General features: G+C 43.9%; 1 protein-coding gene across 1 annotated transcript in view; it reads right to left on the bottom strand.

The window, feature by feature from the left end:
- Positions 1 to 27,079, bottom strand: part of LOC135196217 (phospholipase A-2-activating protein-like) — a 150,428-nt gene that overhangs the window by 87,638 nt on the left and 35,711 nt on the right. The window contains 1 exon segment of the mRNA XM_064222857.1: positions 19,238 to 19,438. Within this exon segment, the coding sequence (XP_064078927.1) occupies positions 19,238 to 19,386 (149 nt within the window). The 5' untranslated portion in view covers positions 19,387 to 19,438.

Raw genomic sequence — 27,079 nt, 5'->3', positions numbered from 1 at the left:
TATGTGCATAAGACTTGACCATACCGTAGTCTTAAAGTGAATTCTCTACTACATTCATCTTCTCACTAAGCATGTACTCTAATAAGCCATGCTTTCGTAAGCATGAGAGCATTATACAATATAGAGTTCCGCTGCGTTAGAATCCTTTAAAAAAATGTTACCTACGGTAAACAGCATTGAAATGTTGTAATATCTTTCTTATTGAAAGCTTCTTAGCAAAAGGCAGACAATATATTATTTATGTTTGCTTAACTATCCCCTCAATCCGAGGCTAAACCACGATTGTAGGGGAGAGAGACACGGTTATTCATTCCATCCCGCAGGAGAGAGACATGTTACCGACCACTCATGACCGACACCTACATGATACTGCGTTGGTGTCTAAGCGATAGCAGTCTCGTTAGCCGACTGGCCTTACTCTTCCAGAGTTGCCAGCTACTCCATTTAATAAAGGAATCTTATAAAATTATTATCGAACTTCAGGAAGTTCTTATAATGCATATCTAAGCGAAACAAGACTATTCGATAAATCTAGAAGCTAAGTAGGTGTTGTCTTAACAATCCTTTAAGCGTAGTCCCTTCCTAGGAAATTCCTGGAAGGATACTGGTAACTGAGTTGCTCAGCAAAGAAGTAACTACGGTATGTGCTTATGATTTGCCGTATCGTATTCTCATACAGCAGATACTCTACTACCTTCTTTCCCTGCCGAGGCAGATAGAGAAAGGATTTCTGGCGCCTGGATCCTTGCACCTAGCGCCTGGAATGTTCCGCGCGCTGGAATGTTCCGCACGCTAGAAAGGAGACTCGCTCCTGGAACGTTCCGCTTGCGTGGAAGGTCCCGTGCGCCCTGACAGTTCCAAGCGCCTACTAGACCCCTTTTAGAAAGAGCCTCTTGCCCGGAAACGTTCATGGAAGGATCGTTCTGATTGCCACTCTACTGTAAGGCTCCTTGCTCTAGCCGTCTGTTTTTTCTGGCGCAATTTGCGCCAGGCTGGCGCTTCGTCTCTTTGAAGGCGCCTTGCGCCAAGAAAAATTTTCTAGAACGCGGCTCGCGTTTGGTTGTAGGAACGCGGCTCGCGCTGTATGTTAGCTGGAACGCGCCTCGCTGCTGGCTATAGGAACGTAGCTCACGCTAGCTTGCTGGGAACGCGGCTTCCTGGCAGCGGCTGGCTCTTGCTCAGTGTTTCGCTTCAGTTTTCCAGAGAAACCGCGATAGAATCATCACTCCAAACATACATTCTTCGTCTTTTCGGATGTAAGATGAAGAGACGCACTTTTTTAAGGATGCCTTATCAATGGCTATCCTTGGCAGTCTGGGACGTTCTACAGAACCTGCCGAGTGGGGACGCCTGACCGGTGGGGGTTTCTCCCTAACCGTTCCTGCGGCTGTCGACTTTCCTCCTCCACTGTTCGGGTCTGGGAGTTTGGAAGAGGTCTAGGCCTGGAAGCGCTACGGAGCCGATCAGACGACACCCTCCACTGCACTGGGACACTATATTCACTTCTTACCTTTTTTAGAGCTCGCCTTTTGAGCTCCAATCCATTTAATCTTCAACTTTGCACATATGAATTTGTAGATTCTGTGGAGTAAGAAGGTGTGAGGATGCAACAACTACTAGAATTGTCAATACTCTTAACTGCTCGTTAGTACGAGAGCTCTTAAAGCTTCTAAAGGAAGCGTATCTAGTTATATGCTTTCTGACTTCCTAAAGTAGGAAGTTAGATCTTATATTTCCTTCATCAAGTTCTAACACTTATACACGTATTAGTGAAAAAAAATATCAATATTTCCCTTATTGCAGAATATAAGTGTCTACCGAAAAATTCGGTACTTTCACGTAATATATTCTTTGAAATTTCGAAGCCAAATTCATTAAAAAGTTAATAAAAGCGTATGCCAAACCAAAGACCCAGTACTTCCCTGCAAAAGACAGCCCAGAAGGTCGATGGCGATGAAAAAACGAAAATCAAGTCAGGAGGTAGCAACAACGTATGTTGACACTACCGCGACAGAGAAAATCTGGTTCTAGAACGGTAATCGTCCTATTCCTGCCACCCACCCAGCGGCAGGGGCGTAGATCACCTGACCTACCTGGAGCGTGTGCCGCGAAATTCGAATTTCTGTCGGGGACGACGGAGTCTATAGCTAAGTATATATCTGCTGGGTAAGTTCCATGTACAAAAAGACACTTTTCTTGTGAAAATCTCTCCTTGGAGTTCCACCAGAGAAGGTCTTCCTATAATTCTTTCGTCACTAGAAACACGAACGGGTCTGGAATAGCCTTTCCGTTCCAGCTGGCTTTCAAAAAGGACTGTAGTGGTCTGAGATGTAGTCTGCCTAGGTGTACTACCTGTTCCACTGACGAAAGAAAACCTAGCAAGCTCATCCAATTGTTGGCCAAGCATTCCTCCAGCTAAAGAACCTCCTGTACCTTCTCTAGACAATATTCTATCCTTTTCAGTGTTGGAAACACCTGAAAATCCTGGTACACTATTATCATCCCCAAATCCTCTGAGAGGAAAAACTGAGATTTCTGGTGGTTCACTAGAATACCTAAGTCTTGTACTAACAAAAGTCTTCCCGAGGTCCTCTGTGCACTGACTCTCCGAATGGGCTCTAAGAAGCCAATTATCCAAATACAAGGAGATTCTTATCCCCTGTAGGTGTAGCCACTTTGTGATGGGAGCCATCACTCTGGTGAAAACCTGTGGCACCGTCGAAAGATCGTAGCAAAGAGCCAAAAATTGATGACGAGTCCTTCTCTCGAATACAAACCTGAGGTACTTTTTTGAACTGGGATGAACAGGCACATGGAAATATGCATTCTGTAGGTCTAAAGACATCATCCAACCTCCTTGGTGAATGGACGACAGGACCTAATGGTTTATTTTCACCTTGAATCTTGTCTTCAAGATGAAGATGTTGAGAGCACTGACATCCAAGACGGGTCTCCAGCCCCATGATGACTTGGGGACCATGAATATGCGGTTGTAGAAAACTGGAGAATGAAGGTCCTGCATTGGTTCTATTGCTCCCTTTTCTGATAGAGACATAACTTCTTCTGCAAGTGTCAAAAACCTTTCTGATCCTTGTGAATAAGCCGTCAATACAACTGGCATGTTGACTAAAGGAGGCATTCTCACAAAGGGGATGATATAACCCCTTTTCATAACCTTCACTATCCAGGTTTCTGCTCCCTTCTTCTGCCACACTTCCCAAAACAGAAACACGTCGGTGGACAAAGGTTGATCCTGTTCGACCTCCTCCTCTTCCTCTGATATGAGAGAATTAGCTATATCTGAAAACTCTGTTGGCCAACTGATTCAGAAGCAAGTCACGGATACTGGCCAAGTTGACGCCAAATAGGACCTAACAAAGGACCTTGTACTGAAGGACAGTGTATGCTACTCGGAGCTAGAGAACTCACCTTTACCACTGAACTCTTGTGCACCGCATACTTAGTACAGCACCTGTTACACTTTCTGGGAGATTGGGTTCTACAGACCTCCCAGCATTTGTCAGATACCTGGATCCATGTGAATCCACAGGTAATCTGGATCCCTCCGATTCGCTTGGAACGTGAATCCTTCTGATTCCACTGGTACAGATCTTCCTAATCCCAAACACATTTGGAGCCATCGGATCCCACAAAACACTTGGATCTCTGTTTCCAGCAAGAGATTCTTGGAAGACCATTTCACTGCATAATGACGATCCAACTCGGAAACCACAGGAAATATATGGTTGGGAATGTCCCAAAAACTACATGAAGGTTTGGGACTACGATCCCGATCCTTAGGTCGTTTAAATGGAAGAGGAGAGTGACAATCAGCAAAAGAGACTGGCATTTTCAGCGGCCTAGAAGATCTCTTGAATCACCAACCACTCTTCTTACTAGCACTAGAATCAGTGTCACTCGATGAGTGCACATGAACACCAAGTTGGACATCTTTCCATTGGTTGTCCACCAATATACCTGGGATCTATGAACAAGAGGTTCGGTTAGGGGGCAACTACTCATGGGCAAACTCCACCGACCTCACATAGATCTCCAGTTTGCCTCCTCCAAGGTTTAGGGGAGTTTTGACAGTGACAAGAGTCCAAGAGCATCAGTGGGACAAGTAGCCGCCTCCTCCACTACACTTGGACCTTCACTTGCACTGATTTTATCCATAAGACATTTAACAGAAGTCCCAATGTGGGCAACAATACTAACTAATAAGTTGATTTTATGATCCATCCTAGCTTCTAAACTGGCAATGGTAATGGGATCAGAAGGTTGGGAGCTAGGAGTTACAGGAAAAGTAGGAGGGCTGTTAATTGGCAAGAAATTCGTCATAGATATTGAAGGAGCAGAAATAAAAGGAGAGCTCTGACTAATAGACCCTTTAGCTTCAGCTTTAGCAGCCGCCCTTCTCTGTCTATTTTTCTATCACTTGTCTAGATAATTAGATAATTTTCCACTTCCCCAAATCCCAGTCTTTACAATTGTCACGTGTGAGGTTAACAGAACAACTTTGTCCCCTAAACTGACAAAAAAAAAATATAGAGTGGAGTCATATTTAATGGAGGTAATCCTGGTATTGCAGCCTTTACTGCAAAGCTAGATACTAGATGAACTGGATTCAGACATCTTAAGTCACAATCGGTAATTATCAAGCCTTTAAAGCTAAATAAACCAATATAATCAGCAAGAAAGCTTCCAAACTCAAATACTTCACCAAACATCGTGTGTAAAATGTTATTTTCATGATAAAATAAATTTTTGAACATACTCAGCTGGTAGTTATATAGTATATAGCTTACGTCCCTGACGTCACGGCAGAATTTCAAAACTCGCGGCAATCGCCGATTGGGTAGTCAGGTGCACCACCTGTGCGCCCTCTACCCAGGTACGTAGAACCATTCCAACTATTCCTCAGATCTTCCATGCCCATAGTCTCTAGAGGGGAGGAGGGTGGGAATTTAATTAGTATATATAACTACCAGGTGAGTATGTTCAAAAATTTATTTTATCATGAAAATAACATTTTCAAACATCTAACTCACCTGGTAGTTATATATATAGCTGATTAACACCTTTGGTGGAGGGTAAGAGACAGCTATCATTGTTGGAATTGACATAAGCGTTAATAAAAACAAACTTACGGGTTCGTACCTGTTAAGGAAGCTGACTTTAATGATATCCTGCCTCATTGTGTCTGCTTTCCTTATGAGGTCCAGCGATCCACACAGGGGGCTGAAGACCTCTTGCAGACTGTCAACCGGTCAAACCTCTATGTGACTAGACTCCCTACAATACTCTTGTTCCGGGCGCTACTAAGGAACAAGTTGATCACCTGACTAAAGATCAATGATTGTGGAAAACTGCATCCAGTCTCCACAAACAACCATAACTTTTCAATAGTTCCAAGATAAGAAAAAGAGTATTGGATTATGGGTTTTAAGGGGTAGACCCTTTTCCCACTACTGAAAGGGCTGCTACAAACGAACCCAGTGTGTAGCAGTCCTCATACAAAGTTTGCACTTGCGTAAGAGAGTGCAACGCAAAAACTTACTTGCTCCTCCAGAATGTTGCGTCCAGGATATTCTGAAGGGATCTATTTTGTTTAAATGCTACCGAGGTTGCTACGGCTCTAACCTCGTAAGTCTTAACTTTAAGTAGCTTCATATCCGCTTCAGTACAAACTGAATGCGCTTCCCTAATTAATTGCCTTATAAAAAAGGATAGCACATTCTTCGACATTTGCAGAGAGGGCTTCTTGACCGAACACCAAAGCCCTTCTGAAGTGCCATGTAATTGTCTCGTTCTCTCCAAGTAATGCCTCAGAGACCTTACCGGACAAAGAACTCTCTCTGCTTCCTCACCCGTGAGATCCGAGAGGTTCGGAATTTCGAATGACTTGGGCCAGGGTTGAGAGGGGCGTTCGTTTTTGGCTAGGAATCCCAACTGTAGCGAGCAGATGGCTTTGCCCTGTCTGAAACCTACAGTTTTGCTGAAGGCATGGATTTCGCTGACCCTCTTTGCTGTTGCTAGGCTAATCAGGAAGAGAGTTTTCATGGTGAGGCCTTAAAGGATGTTTCCTGTAAGGGTTCGAACCTGTAACTCATGAGAAACTTGAGGACTACATCCAAATTCCAAGATGTTGAGGATTGTATTCTTTCCTTAGTTGTCTCGAAGGATCTAAGAAGATCTTGTAGATCCTTATTATCAGATAGATTAAGGTTTCTATGCCTGAAGAGAGCTGCTAGCATGCTCCTATAACCCTTGATAGTAGAAGCAGAAAAGTTACGTCTCTTCTTGAGGTATAGCAGAAAATCTGCTATCTGAGTCACAGAGGTACTGGAAGAGGAAATAGAGTTGTCCCTGCACCATCCTCTAAAAGTCTCCCACTTCGATTGGTATACCTTAATGGTTGAAGACCTCCTTGCTCTTGCAATTGCACTAGCTGCCTCCCTCGAAAATCCTCTAGCTCTTGTGAATTTTTCGATAGTCTGAAGGCAGTTAGCTGAAGAGCTTGGAGGTTTTGGTGATACCTTTCGAAGTGGGGTTGTTTGAGTAGATCTACTCTTAACGGAAGGCTTCTTGGGGTGTCCACCATCCATTCCAGTACCTCTGTGAACCATTCTCTTGTCGGCCAGAAGGGTGCCACTAGAGTCATACTGGTTCCTTCGTGAGCCACAAACTTTTGCAACACTCTGTGTATTACTTTGAATGGGGGAAAGGCGTACACATCTAGATGTGTCCAATTCAGAAGGAACGCATCTATGTGGATTGCTTCGGGGTCTGGGACTGGAGAACAGTAAGTCTCCATCCATCTTGTCTGCGCTGTTGCAAAGAGATCTATGCAAGGGCGTCCCCAGATTCGCCATAGACTCTTGCAAACTTCCTGATGGAGAGTCCAATCTCTTGTCAAGACTTGATGTTTTCTGCTCAGGATGTCTGCTCTCACATTTTTTTCTCCCTAAATGAAGCGTGTTACCAGAATCACGTTTTTTCCTTTCGTCCAGAGGAGCAGTTCTCTTGCTGCTCTGTACAGAGACTCTGAGTGTGTCCCGCCTTGTTTGCTGATGTAGGCTAACGCCGTTGTGTTGTCGGAGTTGACCTGTACCACTTTGTTCTGGACTACGCTCTCTAATTCCTTGAGAGCTAGGAAAACTGCAGTCAATTCTTTCAGATTGATGTGGAACTTTTCTTGCTCCTTGTTCCAGAAGCCCGAGACTTCTAACTTCCCCAGTGTTGCTCCCCAGCCCGAGTCCGAGGCGTCAGAAAACAACACTAGGTCTGGGTTCCTCTGCTTTAGGGAGAGGCCTTCCTGGAGCTTGACGGGATCATTCCACCACTGTAGATAGTGTTTCATGTCGTTTGAAACAGGAATACACATTGACTCTAGTGTCTTCTTCTTGTCCCAATGCTGATTTAGATGAAACTGCAGAGGGCGTAGGTTCAGTCTTCCCAAGGAGACACACTGTTCTAGCGAGGAAAGGGTCCCCAGCAGACTCATCCATTCCCTCGCAGAGCACTTCTGTTTCTTTAGGAAGTTTCTTATTTTCTCTAAAGCTTGTTCCGTTCTCAATGTGGACGGAAAAGCCCGAAAAACCTGACTCTGAATCCTCATCCCCAAGTACAAGATTTCCTGGGATGGGATCAGTTGGGATTTCTGGTGGTTTATCAGAAGGCCTAGGTCTTCTGATAATCGAATTGTTTTCTGAAGATTCTCCAGACAGTCGGCGTAGGAATGGGCTCTGAGGAGCCAATCGTCCAGATACAATGAGGCTCTGATGCGTTTCTTGTGTAGCATTGCTGCTACGTTGATCATAAGTTTTGTGAAAATTTGAGGTGCGGTATTTAGACCGAAACAAAGAGCTCGGAATTGATATGTTTCTGTCTTGTAAACAAATCTTAGATAATTTCTGGAGTTCGGGTGGATCGGGACGTGAAAATAAGCATCCTGGAGATCCAACGAAACCATCCAGTCGTCTCGTCTGACTGCAGCAAGAACTGATTTCGTTGTCTCCATAGTGAATTTTGTTTTCTTCACGAAAAGATTCAGGGAACTCACGTCCAAAATCGGTCTCCATCCGCCCGAGTTCTTGGGGACCAGGAATAATTGATTGTAAAACCCCAGAGATTCCAGGTTCCAAACTCTTTCTATTGCCTCCTTCTGAAGCAGCAAAGAAACCTCTTGTTGTATCGCTAGAGTCTTGGACTCCTCTCTGTACTTGGCTGACAGATTGATCAGTCTTTCTGCTAAGGGGGGTTTTTTTCCAGAGAGGGATCTTGTATCCTTCTTTGAGAAGCTGAATAGACCAAGGATCTGCTCCCTTTTTCTCCCATGTTTGCCAGAAATTTTTGAGTCTGGCTCCTACCACTGTCTGAAGAAGATCTTTGTCAGACTTTATTACTTCCTCCTCTGAAGCCTCTTTTCTTGGAGTTTTTTGTAATAGGTCTTGCATTCCCTCTCCTGAGGGATCTACCTCGAAAGGGCCGACTACGTGGTAGAGGAGTGGTTTCTTTGAGTTTCTGTCCTGCAAAACTTGACGGAACAACTCTCCTTGCTGCTTTAGTCATCAGATCTTGTGTCGCTTTTTGGGTCAGAGCTGAGGATACTTCTTTTACCAAACTATGCGGAAAAAGATGAGTCGAAAGGGGGGGAAAAGCAGTTCCGCTCTCTGAGTGAGCGTTACTCCACTCGAAAGAAACGAACAAAATTGGGCCCTTTTCTTTAAGATTCCAGCTGAGAAAAGGCCTGCTAGCTCGTTCGACCCATCTCGAAGCGCTTTGTCAATGCATGACATAAGGTGAATGAGTTCTTCCATTTTGGTAGACTTCAAGTTTTCAATTTTCTTCCCCAACGAACCCAGAGTCCAGTCTAGGAAGTTAAAGACTTCGAAGCTCTAAAAATCCCTTTGAGGAGGTGGTCCATTTCAGAGGAAGACCAAAACACTTTTGTCTTCCCCATGGCCGTCCGACGAGAAGAGTCCACAAGACTAGAGAAGTCCCCATGGGAAGAAGCTGGAACTCCCAAACCTAGGACTTCTCCAGTGTCGTACCAGATGCTGGATCTGGAAGCTAATCTGGCCGGAGGAAATGAGAAAGCGGTTTTTCCCTGGTCTTTCTTAGAGTCCATCCATTCCTTCATTAATTTCAAGGCTCTTTTCGAAGAGCGCAATAATACCATCTTCGTAAAGTCAGATTCTTTAGAAGCCTTCCCTAGATTGAACTCTGAAGGTGGGGAACGAGGGGCAGCTGGCACAAAACTTTCCGGAAAAAGTTCCGCAAAAACTTTCATAAGCCTTTTAAGATCTGCTGAAGGTTGTAGATCTGTTTGATTGTCTTCCTCGGAAACGACTTGCATCTGATCAAAAGGAGAATGGGGGATGTCTTCATTCCTTTCTTCTGATTGAGACATAACTGATGTAGCGATGTCATGTGTCGATTGTGCATCCAAAATGAAATCTTGATGAGCGACATGCTTTCCAGTTTCTTGATGCCTGGAGTCTTGTCGTCCAGTACCTTGATGCCTGGCGTCCTGGCGTCCTGTTTCATGACGCTTTTCGTCCTGGTGTCTTGCTTCAAGACTTTTTTCGTCCTTGCGTCTTGCTTCAAGACTTTTTTCGTCCTGGCGTCTTGCTTCAAGACATTTTTCATCCTGTCGTCGTGCTTTAAGACGTTTTTCGTCCTGGCGTTTAACAGTAAGAGTAGCAGGTTGATATGACTGCATAAGAGAGGAGAGTTTCTGCTTAAAATCTTGCAGTACGGAAAACTGCGGAGCTTCTTGCTTCTGGGGACAGACTAGAGAAGCTGCAAAGTCAATCTCTCTCTCTTCATTCTGTTCGTCTTGAGATGAAAGGCCTGAAGAATGCCAATCCGAAGGAGGAGCAGGAGCATGCACTGAAGGCATCCCATCGTCCAATGCTTCCTTTACTCCTACCAAAGACGACGGCCGCCTGTGCGACATCTTGCGTCTTATATTGGTAGGAGAGCAAACATCGGAGACGAAAGGGGAGCGATCAGGAGTTGCAGCACGCACCGAAAGTCTCCCTTCGTCCGATCCTTCCTTACTTCCTGCCAAAGACGACGGCCACCTGTGCGACATCTTGCGTCTTGATTTGGCAGGAGAGCAAGCATCGGAATCGAAAGAGAAACGATCCGGAGCTGCACTTTGCACCGAAGGTTTCCCCCTTTCCAATATTTCCTTGCCTCCTACCAAAGACAATGGCCGCCTGTGCGACATCTTACGTCTTAATTTGGTAGGAGAGCAAATATCAGAACTTGAAGGGAAGCGCTCCGGGCTGCTCCAATGACTACATCCGACGCTCTTGACGTTTTTCGTCCTGGCGTCCAGTATCAAGACGCTCGGTGTCCTGGTATTTTCTTTTAATGGGTCTGGATTTTGAAGTCTGACGCCAGCCCCGTCTGGGTACTGCGTCGTCAGACGACAAAGAAAACACTTTAACCTCGCCTTTCCTATAGCGAGGGTGAGTGTCCTGGGGATCGTCTACAGGTACGCTCGAGGGGACGACCGCTTGGGAGCTAAAACCTCTCGCCTCCCTTCGTCGGTCGACTTTCCTTCTCACAGGGGTTGGTGAGCTTGGAAGAGGTCTAGGACTAGGAGCACGACAAGTCAGAGCGGCCGCACCCTCCAATGCACTTGCACTAATTTCACTATTCACTTTAATATCTCTCATATTAGACCATAATTTATCCCTGTCTTGTGCCACACAGGAGGAGGATCAATAGGATTATCGAGGGATAGAGAACTATCTATTCCTTGACTGTCTATGGAGGAGCGAGACAAGGTCTTCTTCGCTCTCCTTATCCTATCCTTCTCTAATTTGCGCACATAGCGGTAATATTCAATCCATTCAGTCTCAGGCAAGCCCACACATTCATTACATCTATCACCTATCTCACAAACTTTTCCTCTACATTTACTACAAATAGAATGAGGATCTATAGAGGATTTAGCAAGTCTAGTCTTGCAACCTTTCACACACATTCTCAAACTTGAAGCAGAATCAGTCATGATGAGAAATCAAAATGGAATTTTTATTCTAAAATTAATATTAATAATACTTGCCTGTATAATTTATCTAGCCCTAAATCCCCAAAAACCGCACCAAAATTTACCACATTGGCAACCCTGTTACCTCCTATTCTGTCCGCCAGTTGGCAACACTGTCGTTGACAGATACAAAAACCTTCCCTCAAATCAGTTGTGATAGGCAGATTGTGGGGTAGGATGGGTGGGACTAGATAAATTATACAGGTAAGTATTATTAATATTAATTTTAGAATAAAAATTCCATATTAATAAACATTACCTTAATATAATTTATCTAGCCCGATTAACCACATTGAAAAGGAGGAGGGAATCTGAATACAATTTCCCCTTCGGACAGAATAGGAGAAAACAAACAGAAATATATATCATAGGCAGTCAAAACTCAACCCAAGGTCTAAGATACTAACAACTCAAAGTCTCCTACCATAATGCCACCAAACTGCGGTAGCACAGGACAAGGAGTAAGTGCATAGTCAGTCCGTCTGTACTAAAGTTAGGTGACCGACCAGGTGACCAGTCAGACGAATTGCGGACAGCAAGGCTGCACCCTGAAGACTATCAAGCACTATTCTTTCCCTAAAGGATGAGTGTCTGGACTGTCTGGGCGATTCAAAGCTAAGCAAACCTTGGGGGTGTATCAACGCAACCCGACGTCGCCAGCAACGAATCAGCTCATGAGCAACTCCTAACTCGAGCTTTCTGGTACCAAGAGAAAGGAGCGCGGAGCAAAAAGGCGATTCAGTCCCGAAGGACGAATGCCTGACAGTCCAACCTGGTCTCATGTTACACGATCATCGGGGGTGTATCAACGCAACCGACTTCGTCAACAAGAAACTCAGGGCTACTAAATGTCGCCTGATCTCACACGAGTGTCTGACTCCGAGAAAACAGGTGAGACAAAAAGTAGATGGTGAGCGAGTCACCAGATGACAGCAGACGATCTATCGACTAATTCCCTGTCCAGGACAGTGGAAGAAGCAGGAGTCGTCAGGACAAGCGAACCAGTGGCTAGTCCTAGGTCAGCATCGACTCTGGGAGAAGCGTAGTCGCCAGTGCCGACAACCCAGTGGCTGGAACCATTTCACACTGACAATGGAAGCAGCATGAGTTGCCAAGCAGTCAGTCCTTGTCATCAACAACACCTAAATACCAAACTGCCTAATTCCCATTATAACTACGTCAAAAACTGCCATGGGTTAAAGTAATACAAAAACAAAAAATATATACAACAAAACAAAAATTAATGAATAATATACAGGTAGCAACCAAACGTAAAACAGGAAGACTACCTAATTCTCCTGTCTGATGACCTGTCCTGCCATCACCAACGGGCCCAAAGAACGAAGGTCGCCTAGAACTAGAGAAATATCCCTCAAGTAAAAAGAGGCAAAAACAGAATTAGAACGCCAAGTCGCCGCCTCAAGCACCTTGGCGACTGAGACGTTCTTCATAAAAGCTACTGATGTAGCAACTGCTCTAATACTGTGTGCTCTCGGCGTCTGGTCTTCCCCAGCAGCCGAACCACCAGTTTTAACGATCAGATCTCTGAGAAAAAAGGATACACCATTCTTTGAAATAGGTCTCTTGACATTTCGGGGTGAAACAAACAGATGACGGGGACGACCCTGAATGTCCTTCGTGCGGCGTAAATAACATGAGAGCGCCCTAACAGGGCAAAGAACTAATTCCTCATTTAAATTACCAACAAAGTCGACCAGCGACTTCAGTACGAAAGACCTGGGAATGGGATTATCAGACGATTCAGTCTTTGCGACAAATTCAGGAAGGTATGACAAAATCATGTCTTGTCCAGATCTGGCAACCAGAAAAGAGAGTGCTTGCAGTTCACCCACCCTCTTGGCTGTAGCCAGTGAGACAAGGAAGAGTGTCTTAGAAGAGAGGTCCCTAAATTTGGCAGAATTCAGAGGCTCAAACAGAGGGAACCTTAAGGCTTGAAGGACTTTGTTAACGTCCCATGTCGGAGGCGAACACTGCGGCCTGGGTCGAGATAGGGAAAAAAATCGAAGTAAATCTCTAATGACATAAGATGAAGAGATCTCAGGGAGCCTTGCCTTAAAAGCATAGGAAAGCATAGACCTATAACCCTTAATGCACGAAGGTGACAGGGCCCTGTCATAATGTAAATGAACTAAAAACTCCGCTACTTTCGGTAAGGAAGGCCTAGAAATTGAATGTCCTTGAGACTTACACCAACGTCTGTAAACCGACCATTTAGCCTGATAATTTACTCTGGTTGATTGCCGTCTGGCAAGAGCCAACTGTCGCGCCACTCTGGAGGAGAACCCTTCGTGCTTGGAGAACCTCCTGACAGTCTCCAGGCATGAAGATGAAGCATGTGGAGCCTCTGATGGAACCGATGAAAATGGGGTTGTTTGAGAAGATCTGGTCTCTCTGGCAGGCGAATGGGGGGTTCCACCAGTGCTTCCAGAAGGTCGGGAAACCACTCCTTCTGTTGCCAGAAGGGGGCGATCAAGGTGAGATCCAGACACTTGGTTGCCCTCACTTTGTTGAGGACTGACCTCACCAGAGAGAACGGAGGAAAAAGCATAGGCTTGAAGTCCCTCCCAGTCCTGCAAAAGAGAGTCTGTCCCGGCACTCTGAGGAGTCTGGTAAGGGGCGAAGAATATCTGGCACCGAAAATTCAGTGGGGTGGCAAACAGATCGACTGTGACAGGCCATTTCTTCCTGAGGCTGTCGAAGACTTCCTGGCAAAGTGTCCACTCCGACCCTTGAACTTCGTTCGGTCTCGACAAGGCGTCTGCTAAGACGTTGTGATGGCCCAGGATAAACTGAGGGACCAACGTAATCCCCCTGTCTTCTGCCCAACACAGGATTGATCGGGCTTCTTGAGTGAGAAGATCCGACTGTGTGCCGCCTTGGTTTCTCAAGTACGAGACTGCTGTGGTGTTGTCGACAAAGATCGCGACAACCGACTCCAACAGTTGTTCCTGAAATGAAAGAAGGCCTAGGTACACTGCCCTCAGTTCCCTCCAATTTATTGACATGATCCTCTCCTCCTCTAACCAAAGGCCCGAAGCGGCTTCGGAGCCCAGGTGTGCGCCCCAACCTTGATCCGAGGCGTCTGACCAAAACATTAGGTCCGGAGGAACCGAAAGAAGAGATGTCCCTGACTTGAGGCGGTGAACTTCCATCCACCAACGGAGATCCTTCCGACATTGTGGAGAAGAGGCGACTATCGTGTCCTCGGACACGAAATCCCATGACTGGCGAAGTGTCGACTGAAGGGACCTCATTCTGAGACGACCTCCGGGAACCAGTTGGATGAGGGATGACAAATGGCCCGGGAGAGACCTCCAAAGAGAAACTGGCTGCGTTACGGAGGACAAAAATTCTTCGATCAGACTCAGAAGCTTGTCTATCCGTTTCTGAGCGGGAGAAGCCCTCAAAATCTGGGAATTCAAAACAATCCCCAGATAAGTCATGATCTGGCAAGGGATTAGATTGGACTTGTCGAAGTTGACACGAATGCCCAACTCGACACAAAGAGACAGAACTATCTCCCTCGACCGGAGACATTTCTCTAGAGATTCGGCCTGGACTAGCCAATCGTCCAGATACCGAAGCATCCTTACATTTAACTGATGCAGAATAGCTGAAACAGGAGCCATCACCCGAGAAAAGACCTGTGGAGCAGTGGTGAGGCCGAAACAAAGGGTCTTGAACTGGAAAACTCCCGAGTCCGTGAAAAACCGAAGGTAAGGTCTGCTTCTTGGATGGATGGGGATTTGCAGAAAAGCATCCTGCAGATCGATGGAAATCATCCAGTCCCCCCTCCTGACGGATGAAAGAACAGTCTGGACCGTCTCCTATCCTGAACTTGGACTTTAGAATGAACTTGTTCAAAACCGAAAGATCTATGATGGGGCGCCAGGCACCCGAGGCCTTTAGAACTACAAACATCCGAGAGTAAAACCCGGGAGAAGGAGGAGCTCGCTCTATGGCATCCTTCTCCAAGAGGGCCGAAAGCTCCTTCTCCAAGGCTTGACCCCTGATTGAGTGAGGGGAATAACTGCTGAACTCGAGAGGATGATTGGAAAGTGGAGGTCTGGAAACAAAAGGGATCTCGTAACCTTCCTTCAGGACCTCCACCACCCAAGCATCCACCGCTCTCCCCTGCCAAGCTGACCAATGGCGGGAGAGACAAGCTCCTACTGCGGTCTCCAGGCGAGGTGATGACTCCTACTTCCGAAAATTCTTACGCAGAGACAAGGAAGAAGAAGAAGAAGAAGAAGGTCCTCCTGGAGGTTGAGCTCTTTCTCTGCCCTTAGAGCCACGCCAAGAACCTCTCCCGCGTTTCAAAGGGTGAGCACCAGAGGAAGAAGTAGAGGCACCAGCAACCTGAGATGTACTCTGGAAAAAGAGCCAGAAGGAGGTTGTTGGGCTGGAGCAGAAGGTACAGATCTGGTCCTAAACTTACGCTTACTCCTTGAAGGAACGGGAGGAAGACCAGAGGAAAAAGCTCTTGATAAGGCCCAGTGAGCTTGGGAAGAGGCATCACCTTGATGTTCCTTCAAAACCTCAGAAAGCACAGAAATATCGAAAAGGAAATCGCCAAAAGGAGAAGAGGACAACAGACGGGTTCTCTGAATCTCCGATACAGAGGAGGGTAACTGCGACAAATACAGGTTACGCCTTAGAGAAACAAGAAAGGCCTGCATTGAAGCAGCAAGCTCGTTCTGATGTACAGAAGCGATTGAAATGGATGAGCAGAATTTCTCAAAAAGAGGAGCATCAGGAGGAACAAACCCGGAGTCCTTGATATACATTAAAAGCCCTCCGAGGACCCACATATTGAAGGATTGAGCTTCTTGTAAGGAGCTCATAACAGACTCCATAGCAATAAAATCTTCAATTGACACAGAGACCGAAGCCTTAGAAGGCAAGGGTTGACTTGAAAGTCGGACAAAATCAGGATTTGGCTTGGGGGGTCGAGAGAATGAAGAATCATCCGCCACCTGGTAAACTCCTCTCCGGTGTCGTAGAAGAGAAGAGAGCTTCCTCTTCCCTTCCCCGATCACCTTCGAAAGTTTAGCGGCAACGTCCGCCCTCACTCTCGCGAACCTCTGGGCAAAGGGAAAACGTAAAAATTCCCGTGACCGGGAAGGACCGTCAAGAAAAATCCCTTCTGTAATACAACGAGGCGGAGGCTGCTTCTGCTCTTTAGGCCTCGCCTGAGGAAGAAAACTCAAAATTAAATCAAAAAGTTTCTTGAATTCTACATCATGACATCCATTCGAGGAAACATCAATATCACACGAATCCGCGTCATCATCATCATCATCGTCAGATCCTAACTTAGAAACTTCCCCTGAAGTAAAATCCTGACGACTAGCTATCTTAGGTCTGACACTAATATCCCTCCCCCATTCTCCTAAATAAGCGCCCTTTGGCACTGTTACGGGACTAACAGGGGACACGTTGGGTAAAGATTCGTTAGGCACCTGCCTGGACCGGATCCCCCCTAGGCCTTCGCCACGACGGGGTTCACAAGCCGGGATATCTGTCGCACCGTTACCCATGGTGCTGTTGACAGGTACCTGACGAGGAGCTGAAAATGAATCTAAAAGTGTTAGACATTCTAGTAAAGGCTTCTTGAAAATTCTCTGACAGATTGTTAAACTTAGCTGAAATATCTCTATCTAGACTAAGCTGTAATTTCTTAAAATTCTGTTTCCAGGTAGTTTCCATTGCCAAAATCTTTGAATCTACATCAGAAATAACTTCACTAATTACCGGTTGTACAGGGGGCAAAGCATCAATTAATTCGGAATCGGAGTCGTACGATACCGAAACCGAAGAGCCAGAACCATGAGCGCCCAAGTCAAAGAATTCGTTAGATACAGTTCTAGCAATCGATTTCTTTTTCTCCTTAACCGATCTTTTACGCTGCAAGATTGTTTGGCGTTTCATATAAGCAGTCATATCCTCGTCAGACCAGGGCTTACATACGTCACAACGAGAAGTCAAGTCACAAACCTGTCCACGACAAGAGCTACAAATGTCATGGGGTTCATACTCCCTGCTACTCATCCTTGTCCCACAAACCGGGCAGTTCCTGATGTTGCTGGCAGAAGGAAGCATCGTAATTTCTTGGCAATCCATTGTAGAATTGGACAGGTCAGTAGTTCCAGGTCGCGCAAAAGTTCGTAATTTAAGATAAGAACCACAACAGAAATCAAAGTTAATTCACTATTTCGTGATGTAATGCGTGAGTGGTAATTCACATAAAGTCTCATTTAACAAATAATGAAAGCTTTAAAGGCACAAAAATGTTTAAGGAAATTTATAAAGAGCGGCCGTGATGTAAACAACACGGGCGCTCGTTAACAACTGATTTGAGGGAAGGTTTTTGTATCTGTCAACGACAGTGTTGCCAACTGCCGGACAGAATAGGAGGTAACAGGGTTGCCAATGTAGTAAATTTTGGTGCGGTTTTTGGGGATTTAGGGCTAGATAAATTATATTAAGGTAATGTTTATTAATAAGAGAGATCAAAAACAAGCAAAGGTCAAATCAACAATATCTAAACGAAAGTCAAGAGAAATCCAAAATCAAAATCCAATTCAAGCAAAAGCCAAAGCCAAAGTGTACTTCACCAAATTATACTGCAAAAGACACGGGCTAGCGAGCGAAGTTCCAACGATGTCACCGTAGCGGTGGCAGGGAAGATCTGAGGAATAGTTGGAACGGTTCTACGTACCTGGGTAGAGAGCGCACAGGTGGTGCACCTGACTACCCGATCAGCGATTGCCGCGAGTTTTGAAATTCTGCCATGACGTCAGGGACGTAAGCTATATATATAACTACCAGGTGAGTTAGATGTTTGAAAACAGCCATCCAGTGAAAAATTTCAACCACAGCTGACCAAACAATCAATGTGCAGTCACTGAGTGGCAGAAATGAATTGAGTTCTTTAGCTATGTTATACATACTTATTACTTCCCGAAAGTGGGCAGGGCAGTTACCAACACCAAAAACAAAAGAATCGCCACTTTGAATTTTCAAATCTAAGCTGCCACAAAAGTAGAAATTACAGCTATGTAGTTACCTGTTAAGTTACTTATATAAAACCCTATTTCATACTGGCTTGGTTAAGTCACCTAAATGATTATACTAATAGTTCCAAAGGTCAGGCATTTTGTTTAAAAGATGTGAAGTTAGGGTTGTATGCAACTTCTGGCTTTTAAAAGGAATAGTATGGATATTAGCTTGATTATCAGCTTTGTTTCATAATAGTAGAACATCTATCTCACAACTATTAGACATATGTTTGATCCTTAAGCTGAACAAAAAGGAACAGATGAATGTGCATCACCTGATATGTATAAGCAGTATGTTGGGTACCTATCTGTTTGACAACTCTTGTAGGCTACGGTGGAGAGAGAAAGAGTCTAGATATGAGTATTTACTGCTCCATCAGAATGCATACCATCAAATGAGAAGGCCTCAACAAGGTAATCCTCAACCAACTGGAGCAAAACCATCCATAACTTTGGCTTTTTTTCGCCTGTGGAACATAGCAAACAAATCCTTTAACTTAATCTTTGGTGGTACTTTTGTCTTAGGTGGAAATATTATCACTGCCTTTCAGAAGGAATAAGATTATTCTCAATCTGATTCCTTTTCCTCTCCTTTCTGACCCTAGCCACCTTCACTCAGTGTGGGAAGCTTGGGTACAGAGTTTTCTACACAGTAAATACAGCAAGTGATTCTATTTCTCTGTTGGATCAGCCTACTTAGTACAGCCCATAGTTTAACAAGGCACTATCCCATTTTATGTCCCTATGTTAGTTCTCATAACTTTTCAACTCTTCACTGGCTGCAAGTGCCCAATGGTCAACTTCTGAAGAGAAGCACAATTCCTCCCACTTCAATAGCAAGCCAGGCTATCATAAAGTAATGGGTTTTTTTGTGCCATAATTAATAAAATTTTTCTTACCTTTATTTTTTCTTAACTCCTTAACACAAATAAATGTACCCTCCTCCCAACAACTAAGTATTTGCAGGGTGGTCAGACAACCATTCAAAAGCAAATTAAGTTAATCACAAAAGCAACAGGTTTGTGCTTAAAAATTTCAGGATATGGTAAACCTGTTAAAAAAATTTTAAAAACTCTGAATTTACCTGTCAGGCATAGGACCCCACAGCCGAGCAGTGGAATCCCTTGATGCGGTAAGAACATGGCCATCAGGGGTTACAGATACTGCTCTTACATCTTTAGAATGGCCGTACAAATTACAACGCAACTTGTAAATACCGTCAGTGTCTCCCATTCTCCAAATATACCTTTACACTGTACAGAAATTGGTAACTACAAAGACCAGTCTGAAAAAGAAAAGCAGTATAAATTAATATATAAAATACTGTTTACTGTAATGTATTGCTCACCTCTACAGTTATCACAAAAACAAATGGCACTTTCTTTACTTCAATTACAAGCAGTCCCTGACTTAAGGTGGGGGTTCCATTCCAGCAGCATGCCATAAGTCAATTTCTGCCAACAGTCAGTAATTCAGTGCTTATTATGTAATTAATAGGCGTCGTAAGCAGCGCTAATGGCACCGTAACTTGATTACAGCGCCATAATGAGATACCTATTATATTGTTGTAAGTGTCATAAGCACAGTTCAACGTGCTTTAACAGTACTTACAGCACTGTAACTGGATACCAATTCTTGATAAATGATAAATGTACTATTTTAAAAAGTACTATAAGATTGGAATACTGTAAGTTGGTGCCGCTGTTGTGGTGGTTGTATGAAAATAGGTTTGTGTGAATGAATTGTTTCTTTTTTCTATTGCGATGTGTTTTTTGTTTTGTATGTCAGGAAGGAGTATGTATGTATAGTTAGCTTTATTTTGTCTTTTTTTTTTTACTTCCAGTTGATGTGTCAGGATAGAGTGACTTGCTCTCCTTCAACATCACCTGATAGAAAGAAAGAAATGACATAGGGCAGTTAGAATAGTAAAAATTAGAGGAAAAGATAAAGTCCCTACTAAGGAACATAGGGAAAGAATGCGAAGCTGCTAGATTGCAGAAACAAACACACTTGATACGTGCCACCCTTCTCTCCGTTCCTCCATATATGACATTAAACACTAAAAGGTGCCTATCTTGATACACTTGCCGCAAATAAACTTCAACAGCAGTTATAGGAGAAACAAAATAATGGTTGGTCTCTGGGTAGGAAGAAGGATATCGACAATATAATATAGGCTGAAATTGAGCAAAATACTAACCTCCAGTCTGAAGTCAAAGACCATACTTGGGGGAAACCGTAGTATTGGGGTTCTTTTGATAGTTGTAGGAGGATTGTACATTAAGGGTGTGGAGTTAGATTATAGCTCTTTAATTAGATTAAGGTTCTTTTGATAGTTGGGGGGAATAAATCTTTAAATTGTATTAAGTCAGGTCTAGGAGGAAAAATTTTCAGATTAAGGTTTGTTTTTTATGGCCATTGTAGTATTAAGGTAATAAGGAAATTAGTTTTATTGAATAACCTCCAAATTCAATAAAACTCTAATTTCCTATCTGTTCTCATTATATTGCCCAAATTGTGTCGATATCAAAAGCCCCTACATAATAATTCGGCACCCTACATGGGGCCTTTAATAGTAAAGTAAGTGTTGGGTTACATAACTGGAGATGGCAGAGGGAGCAGGTTTGGATGGTGTTGGGTCAGGTGAAGGGGAGCAAGAATGGAGTGAGAGGTGGGATAAGCTGTACATGCCGATCAGCATTCAGGATAAGTTAGAGGAAGACCAGGCAAGGGGAAAATAGATTGGTAACAAGGATAGAGGCAATGGATGAGAAAGTGTGTGAGATGGCAAAGAAAATGGCTGAAATGGCTAAGAGTAGCCCCAGTGTTAGGAAGGGTAGTGAGAATGATGAGGTAAAAGGCGGAAGGAAAAGGATCCCTGAGAAAGGAAAGGAAGTACCCACCATGGATGAAGATGGTATGAATGAGGTGAGTGAAAGCACTGAGGAAGTGAGGTGAGTGAAAGTGATGAGGAAGAGAAAAGTAAGAAAAGAAAGGGAAAGAAGAAAACACAAATGGGGAGATGTGTGAGGAAAGAGGAGTCTAGTTCCTGGATTTTGAGGGATAGTTCAGAATCAGAAGTGGAGGATAATAGGAAGATTGGAAGTAGTAGCAGTAAAGGGTTGAGTGAGGCAGAGGAGAGTGGCCAAAATGGTATTCCTCAGGGAGGTTCCCTGGATTGAGAAATTTTGCATTTGGAAGGGAAGAGACATATGAGTTTTTTGGTGAGTATGCAAAGTATTTTAGACAAAAATATGGGGAGAATGAAAATGTACGGATGAAGCGGCTGGGAGAGTTCCTGGATGGGTAGCTGAATAAGTATTATAGAAGTATGTGTGACAGTGAGCCAGGTTATGAGTCTGTCAAAGCAAGTGACTGGGTAGGTGAAAATAATGAAAGGAAGTGTGGTCTACAAACAGGATAAGTTTGAAGAGGCAAAAATGGGGGCTGGGGAAGAAAGTAAGGGATGATGAACCAAAGGGGATGTACATTGGGTCTGAAGTAGTAAATGGAAGGACATATAAGGACGCTTTGGTGAGTGAGGAGATGAAATGTGACGCGAGCCTTGTTGGAGGAGTGTAGGAGAGATTGGGTGGAAAGAGGAAGAAAAACTGTGCAGGTGAATGTGGGAAATAATGGGAAAAGGAGCTAGAGAAGAAACCAAGAGAGGTTTAGGAGTGGAAGTGTATGTATAGCAAATGGGAATATGAGGGGGAAGTCAGATGGAAATGAGTAGTACTAGCAGCATTAGTAATAAGGAGTTTTACAGGTGTAGAAGGACTGGGCATATGAAAGCATATTGTAGATGGGCCAATGGCAAGTGTTTCAGCTGTGGGAAGAGAGGACATATGTTGGTGGACTGCCCACAACCGAAATAACTGAAGCGTTTCAGCTGTGGAAAGGTGGGGCATCACGTGAGAGACTGCCCGAGTGGAAGGAGAGTAGGAGTAAGTGGAAGTCATCGTGGAAATTGTAGAATGAGTAGGCATTTTGCCAGAAATTGTATGAATCCTCTCAGTAAGTGTGAAGGATGTGGAATGGAGGGTCACGTGAAGGAAGTCTGCCATAGCAAACCACAGCTCCAGGGAAACTAAGTGCGAAGGGGGTTTACAGTGGTGCACCCTCTGGTATGCACTGCATGTGAGAGAAGGGTTTGTAAGTGGTAACGTCTCTTTTGGGGAACAAGTAGATTGTTGCTTGTGTGTTAGAGTAGAATGTGGGGGATTGTTATTGAAAGCATGGATTAACACTGGTTGTACAGGAAATATGGTTTTCAGAAAGACGTATGAGACAATAAAAGAAAATATAGCAAGGAGGAGGGAACATGCTGGATATGTAACAGGAATTAGAAGATTGGAAGTAAAGTCGTGCATCAGGTTTGTTGAGTCAATTATGGGTGCAAGAATAAGGCTGGAGGAGAAGGATTTTTAAGTTGTGGATAAGGTGAATGAGAGGTATGATATGTTACTGGGGTAAGCATTTAAAAAAAAAACGGTAGAAACGTACCTGGCACAAGAAATGATACATACGAATGGGGTATGAAACAAGCCTGGTGTATGTGGAGGAAAGTGGACAAGTAAGTTGAAAGATGGTTTCTGGAGTGGAGGTATATATGCATTGGAGGACATACCATTGCCAAGAGATTTGGGGTGTCATAAGCACACGGAATTCGTTCGTTCTATACGATTTCGTTTATTAATGTAAATTCGTTAGTGATTTCGTTGTAGTACTACTTTATTGTGTTGTGTGAGAACTTTACTTCATACGTATACATACTACATAACTTAATTACGAACAGTATATACGTAGTCATGGGTCCCAAGAACGTTGAAGTAGGAAAGAAGAGGATGCTTTCTTTAGAAACGAAGATGGAGATCATTAAAAAATATGAAGCTGGTATGCGATGGAGTGTGATCGCCAAGAAATACTGCCGAAATCCGTTGACAATAGGCACCATCCTTAAGCAGAAGGATGTCATCAAAGCAGCACGATGAAATGGAAAGGCTGCTTCTTGTCTGGATAAAAGACAAAGAAATCGCTGGCGATATGATAACCGAGACGGCAATCTCCCACAAGGCCAGCGCTATTTTTGTCAATTTGATTGCCCACACCAAAGACGACGAAGGAGAAGGGACATCGACGCCAACCCCAGACTTTAAGGCTTCTCATGAGTGGTTCGAAAAAGTCCGTAAACGGACTGGCATCCATTTGGTGGTGCAGCATGGGGAGGCGGCCAGCTCAGACACGAAAGTGGCCGAAGCCTTTATTAAGACATTCGACGAGATGACTCAAAAAAAGCTACAGTTCTCAGCAAGTCTTTAACTGTGATGAGACTGGCCTTTTTTGGACAAAAAATGCGTCATCGGACATACATCACACAGGAAGAGAAGAAGTTACCCGGGCATAAGCCTATGTAAGACAGGCTTACGCTCGCACTTTGTTCGAACGCCAGTGGGGATTGCAAGGTGAAGCCCCTACTTATGTATCATTCGGAGAATTCTCAAGCCTTCAAGGCCCACAAAGTGCTTAAGGAGAAGCTTCTAGTGATGTGGAGGGCTAATGCGAAAGCCTGGGTAATGAGACTTTTGTTCACAGGGTGGGTAAATCTGTGTTTCGGCCCAACAGTGAAGAAATTCTTGGAAGAGAAGCGCCTCCCTCTGAAATGTCTGCTGTTGTTGGACAATGCCCCTGCTCACCCTCCTGGCCTCAAGGAAGATATCCTAGCGGAGTATTCGTTTATCAAGGTTCTTTATCTTCCGCTTAACACCACCCCTCTCCTCCAGCCCATGGACCAGCAAGTGATATCAAACTTCAAGAAGCTGTATACGTAACATCTTTTCAAGAGATGTTTCGACATCACCGATACCACAAACCTCACCTTGCGTGAATTTTGGGAGGAGCATTTCAATATCGTAATATGCATCCCACTCATCAACCAAACTTGGCAGGAGGTTTCGAGGCGAACCTTGAATTCCTCGTGGAGGAAACTCTGGCCTGATGCCGTATCCGCCCAAGACTTACAGGGATTCGACGTGGGCGAAGCTGGTGCTGCAGATTCAGGAACAGTTAACGATCCTGAAACTGTTTTGCAACCAGATCTTGACAAGATCGTTGCACTCGGCAAGTTCATGGGGCTGCTCGTCGACAAGGATGACATCAATGACCTTTTCAAGGAGCACCAAGAGGAGCTTACGACAGATGACCTGAAGGAGTTGGAGGCCATGCAACATAACGTTGTTCAAGAAGAGTTCTCTAGCAGAGGCGAGGAGCAGGACAACGACTCTATGACAACGGCAGAAATTAAGGATGCTCTACTGCTTTTCATATGGTGCAATCATTCGTAGAAAAGAGACACCCCGAAAAGGCTTACACAAGTCGTATGCTTGCACAGTTCAATGACATTTGCCAGAGTCGTTTCAGGAACATTGTCAAAAGCAGGCAGAAGCAATCTTCCTTGGATAGTTAATTTTTAAAGAGGCCTTTTGTAGGAGTAGCAAAAAGGAAGAACCAAGTGATACTTCGAAAAAACAGAAAGTTGAAAGTAGTGAAGAAGTTGAAAAAAAAAAAACGTAAAGTATAAAAATGTAAAAAAAAATGTAAAAATCAAAAATAGAAAGAAAAATAAAATTTATTTTGTTTTTTGTAAAGTTAAGTGTTACAGTTTTGTTAATGTGTTTCGTAAAGTTTAGTTTATGTTTTCCTGACATTTTTTTATGTATGTATTTCGTAAAGTTAAGTGTACGTATCTGCCGTTTGTCCTCCTCTGTCGCCACTTTCGGAGATAGCCTCACTCGAAAGGTAAGCTTCCACATTTTACTACATATGTACGTATGTACGTACAGTATTTCTTGTATACCATGTACACTAATACACTTTATTTACAGGTAAATACATATTAGTACTACTAGTACGTATTAAGTTAGGTACTGAATCGTCCAAACTGTTGTAGTATTTCATTATTTATAGGTTAAAATACCTGTATGTATCATGAAAATTACTGGGATGTTTTTGGAGGGCTTGGAACGGATTAGCCATTTTACATGTAAAATGGGGTTCAAGATACGAAAAACTCATGATACGAAGGCCGCCTCGGAACGGATTAATTTCGTATCTCGAGGTACCACTGTATACAAAAAAATAATTTACGAAAATATTTTTAAAAAATACAAAACATGAAATTTTCATTATTAAAATGAAGTTTTATTGTATACTTACCGAACAATTATAGAGCCGTGATTTCCACGAGCGGCAGGATACTAAATTCAAATTTAGCGCGTCGGCGTCGCCAACCACTGGTGGTGATGACGTTTCCATTCTCCCTCCACTCGCGGGAGAACCAGGTACAACTGCCCAGGTGAATCCAATTCTTTCTGCCCGTCCGTCCACCTAAGGGGAGGAGGGTGGGTATAATCATAATTGTTCGGTAAGTATACAATAAAACTTCATTTTAATAATGAAAATTTCATTTTTATTGTAGTGTCTTACCGAACAATTATAGAGCTGATTACACATTTATGGGAAGGTGGGATTCAGTGGACCACTAGTATTTTTAAATGGTTACATTTATTGCAATACCAGTAAACACTCAAGTCTGTTGTACCTTACCTAAGAAGAGCTACAGCAGACTGTTACTGCCTCTGGTCGGTGCTCTTCTTACTATTGTAGAGGAATTGGAATTTGACCAAGTTAGCCTCTACAGGAGTGGAATCCTTCCGTAGTTCAAGCGAGTCAAGGCTGACTGACGGAGGATAGTAACAACAAAGATTGCCCTTGCCCTGGGCTAAGACCAGAAATTCAATCATACAAAACATTTGTCACCAACATCAGATTTAAAAACATATATACCCCAACCATTGTAAAATCTGACCTAACAGACTGGTGAGTATCCCAGGTACTCAGTACCCCCAGCTTCCCTTGAACTCGAACAACCTATTCAAGGTGAAAAGTTAGCATAGAGGTGACGACCCCTGTGCCGTTTCTCCCAACACCATGCCAGAAACCGCCACCGGACCTAACGTTTTACAATTCTCGAAACCGTTTCTATCTCTTTGAGATAATGACTCGCAAAAACCGAATTCGATCTCCAGAACGTGCTCTGAAGAATCGAAGCTAAAGATAAATTCTTTCTGAATGCTAAAGAAGTTGCCACTGCTCTAACCTCGTGAGCTTTAACTCTCAGAACGGAAAGATTGTCGTTCTCGGACTGCGAGTGAGCTTCCCTGAAAAGCTCTCTAATAAAGAACGATATAGCATTCTTAGAAAGAGGACGAGAGGGATTTTGAACCGAGGTCCAGAGCTTAGAAGATTGTCCTCTAATACCCTTAGTGGCAAACAGATACTGCTTAATAGCCCTGACTGGACATAAGAGCCTTTCTTCCTCCTCATGTCCAACCAAATCAGATAAGTTCCTTACCACAAAACCTCGGCCAAGGATTAGAAAGGATTCTCATTTTTGGCTAGAAAGGTCAAAGATACCGAAAATACAGCATTGCCTTGAGAGAAACCGACTCTTTGTCTATAGCGTGCAATTCTGCTGACTCTTAGCAGAAGCTAGAGCAATAAGAAAAGTGCCTTCTTAGTCAAGTTCCTGAGTGAAGCCGACTTCAAAGGCTCAAACGGTGGCCCCATGAGGAACTTAAGCACCACATCTAAGTTCCAAGTCACTGTATCTTGCAGGAGCTTAGTGGTTTCGAAAGACCTAATGAGGTCCGACAGATCTGAATTGGAGGAAATATCCAAACCTCGATGTCGAAAAACCGAAGAGAGCATGGCTCTATATCCTCTGATCGTCGAAGAGCCAGTTTCTTAGAGTTCCTAAGAAATAGAAGAAAATCTGCTATTTCTGTTAAAGAGGTCGCAGAAGTAGAGACTTTAGCACTTCTACACCACTCTCTGAAGATTCTCCACTTCCCTTGATAGAGTTTGT

This window comes from Macrobrachium nipponense, chromosome 17 (assembly GCF_015104395.2).
Source record: "Macrobrachium nipponense isolate FS-2020 chromosome 17, ASM1510439v2, whole genome shotgun sequence".
NCBI classification, from domain to species: Eukaryota; Metazoa; Arthropoda; class Malacostraca; order Decapoda; family Palaemonidae; genus Macrobrachium; species Macrobrachium nipponense.
This window is presented reverse-complemented; position numbering and strand designations above follow the sequence as displayed.